General features: G+C 35.8%; 1 protein-coding gene across 1 annotated transcript in view; it reads left to right on the forward strand.

The window, feature by feature from the left end:
- DIAPH3 (diaphanous related formin 3) overlaps positions 1-12,003 on the forward strand; it is a 244,841-nt gene that overhangs the window by 158,060 nt on the left and 74,778 nt on the right. Inside the window, exons 24-25 of the mRNA XM_074564575.1 lie at positions 1,073-1,237; positions 7,140-7,275. Of these exons, the coding sequence (XP_074420676.1) occupies positions 1,073-1,237; positions 7,140-7,275 (301 nt within the window). The remainder of the gene's footprint in view (positions 1-1,072; positions 1,238-7,139; positions 7,276-12,003) is intronic.

Here is a 12,003-nt window from a genome sequence, read left to right on the forward strand (position 1 = left end):
AAACACCTCATGAAGTTGTCCTACATAAGGAAATGACTACAGACAATATTTCTTTTTTGAGCTTCTTTGACAAACTATATTATCAAAATTCTTGAATAAACACAGGTTTCTTATTTCATTTATGTTATGCAGTATTTTGGTGCTATTTATAAATTGTCTATCTCTTGTAGAAGTAGTTGTATTGTTTTCACCGCTAATTTAATTAAGTTGTATTGACATTGCAAGTAGCCTTAGAAAAAGCATAAATACCTGATGCAGCCACCAGGAATAGAAATGAGTGCATTGCTGTTGCTATAACAGCATTAAAAAAAAAAAAAAAACACAAAAAAATTAAGATAAAGTTTTTAATCTTTCATGTTTTTTACTTTTAAAATCCTGCTGTTTATTAATATTTCTGGTTTTACTCTAATTTTAGTAGGAACTATACTATCTCTTGACATATGAAAGTGTTCAGGTTGGCTATTGGTATCTGTACCTAAATTCCATATAAATTGTAATTTATATATCCAAACCTTTAGGATCATAGAATCATAGAATCATTTAGGTTGCAAAAGACCCTTGGGATCATCGAGTCCAACCATCAACTCCACTCTACAAAGTTCTCCCTTACACCATATCCCTTAACACCTCGTCTAAACGAGTCTTAAACACATCCAGGAATGGTGACTCCACCACCTCCCTGGGCAGCCTATTCCAGTGTCTGACCACTCTTTCTGTGAAGAATTTTTTCCTAATGTCCAGCTTCAATAAGGAGACAGTGATACTAAATAAACTACATGGGTGCTCAAAGTTAGATTAGTCCCGTACTTTTCATTTCAGGCAAAATTATATGCTAATGTAATAATCTTTAAATTTAAAGTGGCTGAGAAAGTTTGATGAGAGCACCCTGGTTGATTCATAGGCCTAATATATACAGTAAATACTAGGAAGCATGTATGACATGGTAGGCATTCTTTTGATACTTCATTTGATGCAAATGAAAAATGTGTGTGAAATACAGATCAATGATAAGTAAAAACTGTGGGTTTGACTGGATTTACCGAGTATTCTTGCAGCCTTAACAGCAGTGCACAGCTTTCTAGTTCATGCCAAAGAAGATTTTCAGAAACTTTCACGGATGCATGAGAACATGGAAAAACTCTATCAGAACGTGATGGGATATTATGCCATTGATCTGAAGAAAGTCTCGGTGGAGGAGTTTTTAACGGACTTAAACAACTTCAGGACAATGTTCATGGTACAACCTGTTTATTTTATGCCTAATGTTTCTTAGAAACTATTTTTGTAATCTTTCAGTCACTGAACAGACTAAAAATAAATTTCTTCCTCCTCAAATGGTATCTGATACTCGTATAGAAATTGTACTTTGCACATCCTACGTTCTTAGGATATTCTAAGGATAATGGAGTTTTGAATTATTATTTGTGGATTATTTCTTTCTGAAAGAATTGAAAATTCCTAATAACACTGAATGTAATTTAAAACTGAGCCTCTTATGTGCATGTATAACCTGAAGGGGAAAAATCTGAAACTCTACCTTTTTTTAAATATAACTGCATTTGGTGTTTAAAGGATCCTTTGTTATTTACTTAAAAATAAATATTCTGACAATTATTCTATACTTATAATGCATGCTCTTCCCATGTAAAATCCAGACCAAAGATTTTATTTAATTTAATTTTTCATTTGCCTGCAGCACTTGATCAGTGTCAAGGTTTGCATCTGTAAGCAGGTTCCCTGCTATGGAAACTCAGAGCTCCTTATCCGGGCTTTAAAAAAATCGCATATTTTCCTCAAACTTGGTCTGTTTCTAAGGACCTTTAATTTTTGTGACAATACATTGTCTGGGCTTTTAGGTTTTATGTATTTTAAATGCTTACTTTCTTCTTTTCCCTTTAAAAAGGATGATCTTTGGGGATAGGGGCTAAAAATGGTTATTTTATTATTATTTTAAATATTTGAATTATATTTGAGAAACAGACATTAGGCTGGTCCAGGTTATTGTTGGGTAGCTCCTTCTGTATAGAGTCCAGAACATAGTTATAATCATAATTCAGACTCACTGTTAGTTATTAGAACTTTGCCTTGGAGTCATCTAAAATAGTCATAGATATGGATGTTACCTCTCTCCTTGTACCACAGGGCAACAGCTACATTATGTATACAAACATCTGCACATACTAGCTCGTCATAAAAGCTTAAACTATTTTGGAAATCTAATTTTATTTTCCTTTAGGTATTTTTTGAATCCAAATGCATTTCCATTATGCGTACAAATGCATATTATTATAGGGCTTTTTTTGTTTTTTGTTTGTTTGTTTTGTTTGAGGTGTTGGGTTTTTCTGTAATTCTATCAAAATATGATTTAAGAGTTTTAACAAAAGAGCTTTCTGAAGACTGAGGTAGAAATTTCTCACTAGGGTATTTCTTTATATATTTAGAGTTGATTATATTTGACTATAAACAAACAGTCTTAGCAAACTTCAGGAAAATCAGATGTTCTCCAAAATATTGCAGATTCTTTTACCGTTGTCCATGTCATTCCTGTGAAACGGTGATTAACTTGATGATATACTTCAGAATACATACTCAAGACTGGTATATCCCTTAACTTAAAATAACCAAGCAACTTCGGGAAAGCTGATGGCTATATAAGTTCAAAATACTTTTATAGAGCTCTTTTTTAGGATTAGTGAGCATCGCTATCTCATTGATTTATAACTATGTTCAGATTTAGTAAAGTTAGGGGTGCAGGGAGAGTTTGTTGATTTTGTGTGGAGGTTGTGGTTGGTTTTGATTATTATTTTTTAAGTTTTCTTTGCAAAACTAGGTTTTTCTCTTAGATTCAAAACACTTGGCTGGTAAGCAACTCTTTCTCAATGAAGAAATAGAGTAATAAAAAGGCAGGTCCCCAATGGTGTGTGAATTTATTAATTTGGATAACTTGGAAAAGCTGACTCATGTCGCATCTGGCTACCTATGATTACATAGATTGCCTTCCTGGCTACACTCCTGCAGGAATGTTATCTGAGCATGAGCTTTGTGACAAAGTCTGGAGCAGTGATCCAACTCATGCCTATTGAGCTGTAGAAGGATTCGATTAGTCATTTACCATCTACTCCTCATTGCAGCCTGACACTTATTACAACACATTTATTTAAGGTGCTTGCATGTTTCCCAGTCTTGTTTGGTTTTGCTTGGTCAATTGCTTTTTTAAATGATTTCAGACGTGTCTGAGGGTGTGGATAGGGAAAAATACTTCTTTCGTAGATATTGAGAAAGGGTTAGAAATTCCTGTGTCCATCTATTTTGAGGAAAGGACTTGAAATGGAACCTATATTTAGCAAACATATTGGAACATGTGAAAGATTACCAAGCCTCTGCTACTTCAGAGTTTTAACAGCTAAAAACCTAGAAGACACAGTCTTCAATCAGAATAATTTTGTTTGGCAAATCACGTATGCCAGATTTTTCAACATGGGCATTGATTATATTTTCTTAACTTGATCAATGCCTAATTGGAAACTCAGGAGCCTGATTTCAAATTTGCTAAATATTATGAAATAGTTGTATTACTTTAATTTCTGATGTTTAAACAACATCTCCCCTTTAAATGCTGTAGAATAAGAATTCTAAATGCTTAGGTGTATCTTGAATTGGAGACTCGAAGAAGTGGCTGTGCTTTACCTTAATTTCCCCATATTTCTTTTCTGTGTCTGTAAAATTAGCACTGATACTAACCCCTGCTTCACAGCAGTGTTATAAAGATAGATTAATTAATGCTTCGAAACAGTTAGATATTATTGATGAGCATGATGGAAGAAACCTTGAGGAAAATTAATAATTCCGTCTTGCAGAGCACAGTTTGAAGGCTATATGAAAAAGGTGTGTAGATAAGGCATGAAACCACTTATCATTCACTGACACTAAACAAAATATTGTGTACCTGCTTAGTTTTGAGACATTTTGGAAAAGATTTTTGAGATGCCCAGCATGAGAGTCCTGAGGTCTGATTTTCAGAATTGTTTAGCATTGGTCTTGAGTACTGACAGAAACTGAAGGTGCTTGGCATCCTAGAAAACATAGCTCAAAAGGCTTTTAAATTTAGTGCTGAAAAATCATTAGATTCTTAAAAAGTCCGAAATTAAAAGACTACTTAAGTCACCAGTAGGTGTGGGAAAGTGAAGTTCAGTCATCCTTGTTATCAAGCAAAGTTGATAATTTACATCCAGTTCTTACCTACTTACAATGCTTTTTTTGTTCTCAATTAATGAAAAGGTTTAAATCATTTAAAAAAACGTGTTTAAATCTGGAGCCATAGACTTTCAGGTCCATAGCCAACTTTGGACTGCACTTTGTGCGTGTGTGTAGTATTTGGCAGCTGTGACAGCTATTATTCACACTCTTTGAGCACCAAATCTAGAGCACAGTTAGTTGGTCAGATCCGAAAAGTGGGTGAAGCACCTTACCTTCAGTGCTTTAACTCCCAAAGCTAAATTCCGGGTACAGTCAGTGGGACATCTTAGGTATCGGACATCTCTGTTAACCTCCTTCTGTGCTTTCACAGCATCAGAGGTACTGCTAACAGGCTCATTCCCTTCCTTGGAAGGATAGCTTTCTGAAATAAGATGAAGCAATTGTAGTATTTCCTGTTCTTGAGTTTGTCTAACAGTTAGAATTTTCCTGCAGTTGTAGCAGGGGGAGGGAAGAGGCCTTGCGTCAACAGCTCTTATGTCCAAGACAGTATGCTAATCACAGGACTATAGAAACCCCCTGCTCCCGTCGACTCTAGGTTGCTTTGCAGCAGAGACATGACTTAAAGAACCAGAAGAGCAGCCAAGAGTTTGTTATGTAGACTCTAGAGTATTTTTCTTTAATATTATGCAAATACTCAAATAAAAATTGGAAACAATCCTTGAGAGCACAAGAGAGAACCCAAGAATGCTGCCATCTCAGAAACTCTAGGCCTTGGCATGGTATGGAAAAGGCATATACTTTGGTAATTCTTCTGAAAGTTAACTTTACATACTGTGCCGTATGCTAAATGCACTGCTGCTTGTATATAGCAGATGTGGTCAGAGCATGTCTTAATTTTTTAGGCCTTTTGAGCAAGGAAGCGTTAAGACATTTAATCGTTGAAATGCAAACTGTGAGAGATAAACATGTCCTCGACTTAGTCAAGTTTGTGACAATCCTTGGTATAAGCATTTGGCAGAACTTTAGACACCTATGTTTTGTGTTGAAACCACACAGAACATGTAGGATAGGATTTGACTCTAGGGCAGAGGCCTCTAAATATTGGTGTCTGTATGTGAGCTTAAGTGTCTAATCTCATGTTCTAGTCAAGGGAGATGCATACTTGGTACAGTTAATGGAATCTGGAGAGGTTGCTAGCTGAAGTCTCAAAGCAGACTTAAATGGTATCCATTGGTATTCACAGAAGTGCCTTAAATGGTATCCAAGATATCATCAGCCTAAAATTTTAAGTTATGACACAGAACTTATGGAAGGCCAGTGTCCTGCTAGAGAAAGGCAGGCGTGATACTGCAAAGCATCCAATTTACACTGGATGTGAAGGTGTGAGCTACTAAATCGACTGCAGTTCATCAGTGTGATTAGGAAGAAATAGAAGAGAAGAGCAGATAGGAATACATTTGGATGACTGCAGTCTGAGGCTGAGTCCTACTAATATTATTTGGTGGGAAAAAGTAGATGCAAAGTAGAAATTTCCTTGGTCGCTCTGTTAGGAAAGTGTGCAGTTTCTGCCAAAATTATATTTGTGCTCAAGTCCCATTTGAGTTTTGCCCAGCAGTTTATTTTACAGAATATCCAGTCTGAAAATCAGCAAATAATTTGTTAAAATTAATTCAGTACGGAATTTCAGTGTTTCGCAGTAGGCTTCTCCCCCAGTATCAAGAAAATTGATAGAGGTTACTCTGGAGAGGACACTGTGGAAGTACAGTTTTGCTTTCCATTTCATTGTCATTTTCATGATTGAAAACTTATTCTTCTTTAGTTATCAAAGACAGGTATTTCCTCATAAGATTTATGTGATTTTTTTTTTTTAATTTTTTTTTTTATTGCTTCCTTTGGTCACTATCTATTGCAGTGATGCTACACAAACAAATACTTGCCTGTGCAAATATTGCTGTACTCCACATTCACCTGTGCTTTATAGTGCTCTTCGGTCCTTTCTTACACTTTTTTCCTGAGTGCAGGCCAGACATTTTCCCTCTAAAAACAACGAGAGACATTAATTAACTCTGCGAATGTGCAGCCTCTGCCTCAGATCTTTTGAAGATGTTAGCCACGTTGCAAGAGGGGATACTCTGATCTATTGTGGAAGATGAGATTTAGTGTGTAACTGCGTTCTGAAAAGAAGAGGTGCATGGCACTTTACATTTAATGCAGGCCACAGCAGAGCACTGAAAATTTACTGGTGTACATAGCTAGCACTAAAAATGATGAAAAGGTAATCCTATAATAGCTTAGTTAAAAAATTATCAAATCTGACACTTTATTTTTGCTTAATGTCTGAATATGCAAAATAATGATTTAAAAACTCTGGAACTCATAGTTCTGGTTTCGCTTCATCTGAAGCTTTGGAGTACTTATTTATAATTCAAAATAAACAATGTTGTATGGATATTAACCAGAAGACAAGAATTTATAAACCAAGTGAATTAATGCATATGTGGATAAGAATAAGAAAAATGCACAGCTAAGTCACCCAAGCAGCCTTGTTTTGCTTGGTATAGTGGTAGTGTGAGAAAGAATAAATGTTGAAGCTATCCTAGAAATACAAATAGTAACATACTTAAAGCTTTGTAAAACCAGGTGGTTTATATATTTTGAGGTTTTCGTACATTAATGTGTGTATTCTTAAGCTGTATTTCTTGCTGAATTTATAATCCCCATTTGGGGCAAATTAGTATGCTTTTAATGTATTTATTCTGAATTTGCTTACTCTTCTGAATAAAAGGTACTAAATATGGAATGTCAAGTGTTTATTTGGCTTGATAAATTAAGATTAGGAGATGAGATTTTAAAGCTTTTTTCTTTGTTTTGAAGATCCAGCTTTGCTTTTGCTAAGACTTCGGTTTTAATGGAACTTTATATTACCTTTTTTTTTTCCACAGCAAGCAGTAAAGGAGAACATGAGAAGAAGGGAAGCAGAAGAAAAACAGAGGCGTGCTAAAATAGCCAAGGAGAAAGCAGAAAAAGAAAAACAAGAGAGGCAACAAAAGAAAAAGTGCTTGTTAGAAATGAAGACAGGTAAGTAGCATAGAAAATGCATTTTATCTTACGTTTTACCAGAAATAAAGCTGTTATTTTTTCATTATCTGAATGTGCTAATCAGAAAAGACAGAATAAATGAATGACTTTCACCAATTAAAGTTTACAGCAAAGAGGTTCTTAAATTTTGAATTACCTTAATAGGTAATAATTACCTTGATAGGTAATTTGGCTTCTCTAATTACCTGTTTTCCTCAAGCTACTTTAGAACTCGTCATGCTCCTTTGTATTTTTCTATTGGAACATATTGAACCTCGTGTGACCAAGTGAAAGTTCAGTTATGCTCAGAACCCCTTATGTTACCTGAGAACAGACATTTTCCAAATCACAAAACCATTTTCTTTTATCTAAGGTTACATATTAATTTTTGTTCTTTTATGAGAATAAGCCCTTCTTTAAGTATGTCAATTGTTATTTCAATAGGTCCCCATTGAAACACCTTAAATGAAACCTCAGCCATGCATTTTTAAAGTTACTCATTTATGCTCATTGTCTTTTGTACCAAAAGAGTCGGTAGACACTGTGAGTTCTCTGTTAGTAAAAAAGATGTCTGATGATCCTCCATACTGCTATATTTTATCCCAGACTGAGCTTCTGGAATCCTTCAGAATGATACATGACTTACTGTGTAAATTATAGTGAGCTACTCTCATTTTTTTTCTGCGCAGATCTTGTTAAACAGTTCCCCACTCAAAACCTGGTCGGCACCTTTGGCATAAATGATTATCTGTCTCTTCCACGTTTCACTAATAGCCAGAGTAGGTGTGTTTAGTTTCAGAGATTCTTCAAACCAAAAGTCTTTGATTTATTTTCATAAGAGCATTTGTGTCTTGAGGTGTGAGACTGAAGCTTTCTCTTAAGACGGGAAACCAGGCGGCTGCCCTTTGAACACAGAATTTCTAATTCTTTAGAAGCAAATTCAAGACATGATCAGAAAACTACCAGTGACAATCTTTAAAGACAGAGGAGGCTGAAGAAGACTAGGAAAGGGTAAAACTGGTGTCTCTATTCACGCACGATAGGAAGTGTTTCAAAAGAGGTTAGATATTCTTCTCTCAGACATGTTGTATGTATGACGGATAGTGCTTTGGATGGAAAATTGATAGTCTTTCAGGGAAAATTAAAGCTCCTCTCAAGCCCTATTCTTCATAATGTCATGTTCAAGCTTTCTGGAATACAGGTGCCAATGTTAAGGACTTCTGAGTCATATACCCACATGTGTATGTAGGCCTCTGGTAGTTAAACCTACTGCTTCAGCTAATGTAGCTGGGAGCTATGTACCTGTCATCTGCAGGTCAGCAGCTTTGTCTCTGTCATGGTTTCTGCTGGGATAGAGATAACTATTTTGCTAGCTGCTGGTATAGTGCTGTGTTTTGGAGTTGGGATGAGAAATGCTTTTGCTAGTGCACTGGTGTTTTTAGTTGCTGCTAGGCAGTCAAGGCCTTTTCTGCTTCTCACATCGCCCCACCAGTGAGCAGGCTGGGAGTGCACAAGAAGTTGAGAGGGGGCACAGCCAGGACAGCTGACCCCAACTGACCAAAGGGATATTCCATATTGTGTGATGTCATGCTCAGCATAGAAAGCTGAGGGAAGGATGGGGGAGGACCCTCAGAGTTATGGCATTTGTCGTCCCAAGTAACTGTTACATGTGATGGACCTCTGCCTTCCTGGAGGTGGCTGAACGCCTGCCTGCCGATGGGATGTAGTGAATTAATTTCTTGTTTTGCTTTGCTTGCGTGTGCGGCTTTTGCTTGACCTATTAAATTGTCTTTATCTCAACCCATGAGGTTTTTTTTTTCCTCACTTCTACTCATCTGATTCTCTCCTTCATCTGAACTGGGGGGAATAAGCAAGCAACTGCGTGGTTCTAGTTGCCAGCTGGGGTTAAACCTTGCCAGTCTCTTAGTAGCTTTTTTATTTTATTTATTGAAATATGTAAGTGTACATAAAGAGGTTTCTTGCTCTTGTTAGCAGCCACTTAAGATTCCAAGTGGAATGACTGATCTAAACAACAGCAGGTAGGAAAAGATAATGTTAGGATCACCTGAAACTATAAATGTCTCAAGTTTGATATTCACTAATTTTTGTTCTTCATAGCTCCTTGTGAGGTTTCTTGTGCTTGTTTGCAACATCATTTTAAAGTCTATTAGAAAACCTAAATTCTGGCAGTGGAAAGCACCTCTGATAGATTTGTTTGTCAGGAAGGACAGCAACAGCAATACGAAAAATTGGGGGTTTTTATTTTATTTTAGTTTAGCAGTCTTATCAAAACTTTTTACTAATTGAAGAGGCATAATGTTGCTCTGATTCTGATGGAAGAGTAACATACACATTCAAAAATATTTTTTTTCCCCTCTTTTTTTTTTTTTCTTAGCCATTACTAGTTCATTGAAAGGCTGACTTCTCATTAAGAATCTGTAAATCAGTCACAAAATGTTTACATCTGACCTGCTGACAAATTTCTAACCAGGTCCTCCCTCTGTCAAAATACCAAAACACTCTTACCTGGAGTGGAGTAACTGATTTTTGCTCCATATCATTTCTTTATATGATCAGATGTTGGGTTTGTAGGAACATTAGTTCAATTATTGCTTGAATGAAGTAGCTAAAAACTCGTTCGTGTCACCATACTAGAAAATATTTTCTGGGATTCAAACAGGTGCATACTTGAAGAACAGAAAAATATACAGTATTTGTACTAACTGGTTCTTTGAGATTTTTTTTCTTGTCAGTGAAGAGATAACAGTGTACTCTGCATCTCCACTCTACATTTTTCGGTGACACTGCTTTTTAACCGAAAATGACCGGAGGGATGCCTGTCTATCACTGTGCTGTATGCTACTTACAGTTTCTAAACTGTTTCTCTTAAGCTTAAAAAAAAACAACCAAAAAAAAGCCCAACCAAAAAACTCCAAAACAAGCAACCCGACTTTACTGGACTGACAATCGTTAATGGCACTGGTTGTGCTAATAACTTATTCTTATGCATTATTTGTCATTAACACTACAAATTAGCTCTTACTATCAATCACTACCGCAACATATTCAAAGCAGTCAGTCCTTAATATCTGTGTCCTAAATTTGATGTGAATCTTACCATTTTATAAGATGGTTTAGTTTCTAGACAGTTCCTGACCCTCTTGTCTATCCCTAGATTACGCGATGCAAAGTCCTTCAAGGGGTGTTAATTCCCCAGGTCACAGCAGTCCTTTCAGATGGATTTTTTTTCCTTTGCTCAACTGCTGCTTCTATTCTTAATGTAAAACCAGGTTTTTTGTGCTGTTTTTCGGTGACCATTAATTGGCCATTAGTGACTTGTTTACGGTTCCGGAGCTTCTGCTTTCAGCCTGTGTCCATAATGTTCAAGACCTGAGCTGCTATCCAATGCTTAAACAGGATTTATATTATCATTCTAAGCTTGTTTTGTTAACCACTGGTCTCATTTACAACACAGACATTTAACCTGTCCTAGATTCTCCTTTGTTCTTGAAGTCCTTTTCTTTGTATTTCTTCGGCTTTCATCTGCTTTTGGAAGTTATTTGAAGACTAGGGGGTTGTTGCCTACAGTGCCACTTTCTGCTGCATAAGGTGGATTCATTTCTTCTTGTAAAAGTGACCTACATAATGCTGCAAAATTTTTAGTGTTTCAGGGGGTATTGCTGACTTTTTTTGCAGTCACAAAACCCTAAGATCTTAAAGAAATATGTACAAGACCATAGCTTTTATGAATATCTACCAAATAAGTGAGTCGAGCCAGTAAATTCTGTACAGCACACTAGGACTATATCATACTGGGTTTGCCTAGCACTATACAGATGTATTAAAACAAAAGGAAAATGATGCCGAATTAAAGGTAACTCCTGATTTTTTTAACTTAAACTACTTTGGCGGGGAGAAGGAAATCTTTCTGGGTGAATACAATAATTTCATCACTAGTAACTGACATTTACTGCAAACGTGAGATCTGAGGTGGTCCTACAGTATACCAGCCTTCTCACAAACTGTAATAGCCTTCCTTAGCCTATGTTGTACCTTTGATGTATAGACAGTTTAACCATCTAGATCACAGCTTACGCTCTGTCATCCATACCTCTGCATCAGACTGCCTTTGAAATACTGTTACACCAAGTTCAGTGTTGATACGGTCATTTTCTAAAATTAGATAAATATGTACGGTGTTTTATAAATCTTTATAAAGTTTTCAGTTTGATATTTTTGTATATTTCAGATATAAATAATTGTATCAATGTTTTGTAGGTTGTAAAATATGTGTAGTGTTTTATGAATATCTAGTACAGCAACTTTTTAGAAAAAGTTAGCATTTTATGTAGGCTTTATAGTGAAAATTTGAAACTCTGCTAAAAAACCCATAGATTTTTGTTATTTACATGGAGTCATTTGACTTACTCTCTTGCAAGTATTTTTTTGAGATTTGGACCTGAAGCCAATGTCAGATTTAGATCTCTCTAAATTGTAATTTGCTAAAATTCTCAATCTCTACATCTTAGTGACACTTTTGTGTCCTAATGATCACAGCTCAAATGGTTCACACATACAAAATAATGAGAGTCTTAAGTTTACGTAATAAAAATATCAGCTCCATATTTTGCTTTCAGCTCCATCCTAACTTGAAAAGTATGTGGAATTAATTAAAAATTTTGCATGTCTAAGCACTGACTGATCTTTGGTATTTTGAAATTTATGATA

This window comes from Larus michahellis, chromosome 1, assembly GCF_964199755.1.
Source record: "Larus michahellis chromosome 1, bLarMic1.1, whole genome shotgun sequence".
NCBI classification, from domain to species: domain Eukaryota; kingdom Metazoa; phylum Chordata; class Aves; order Charadriiformes; family Laridae; genus Larus; species Larus michahellis.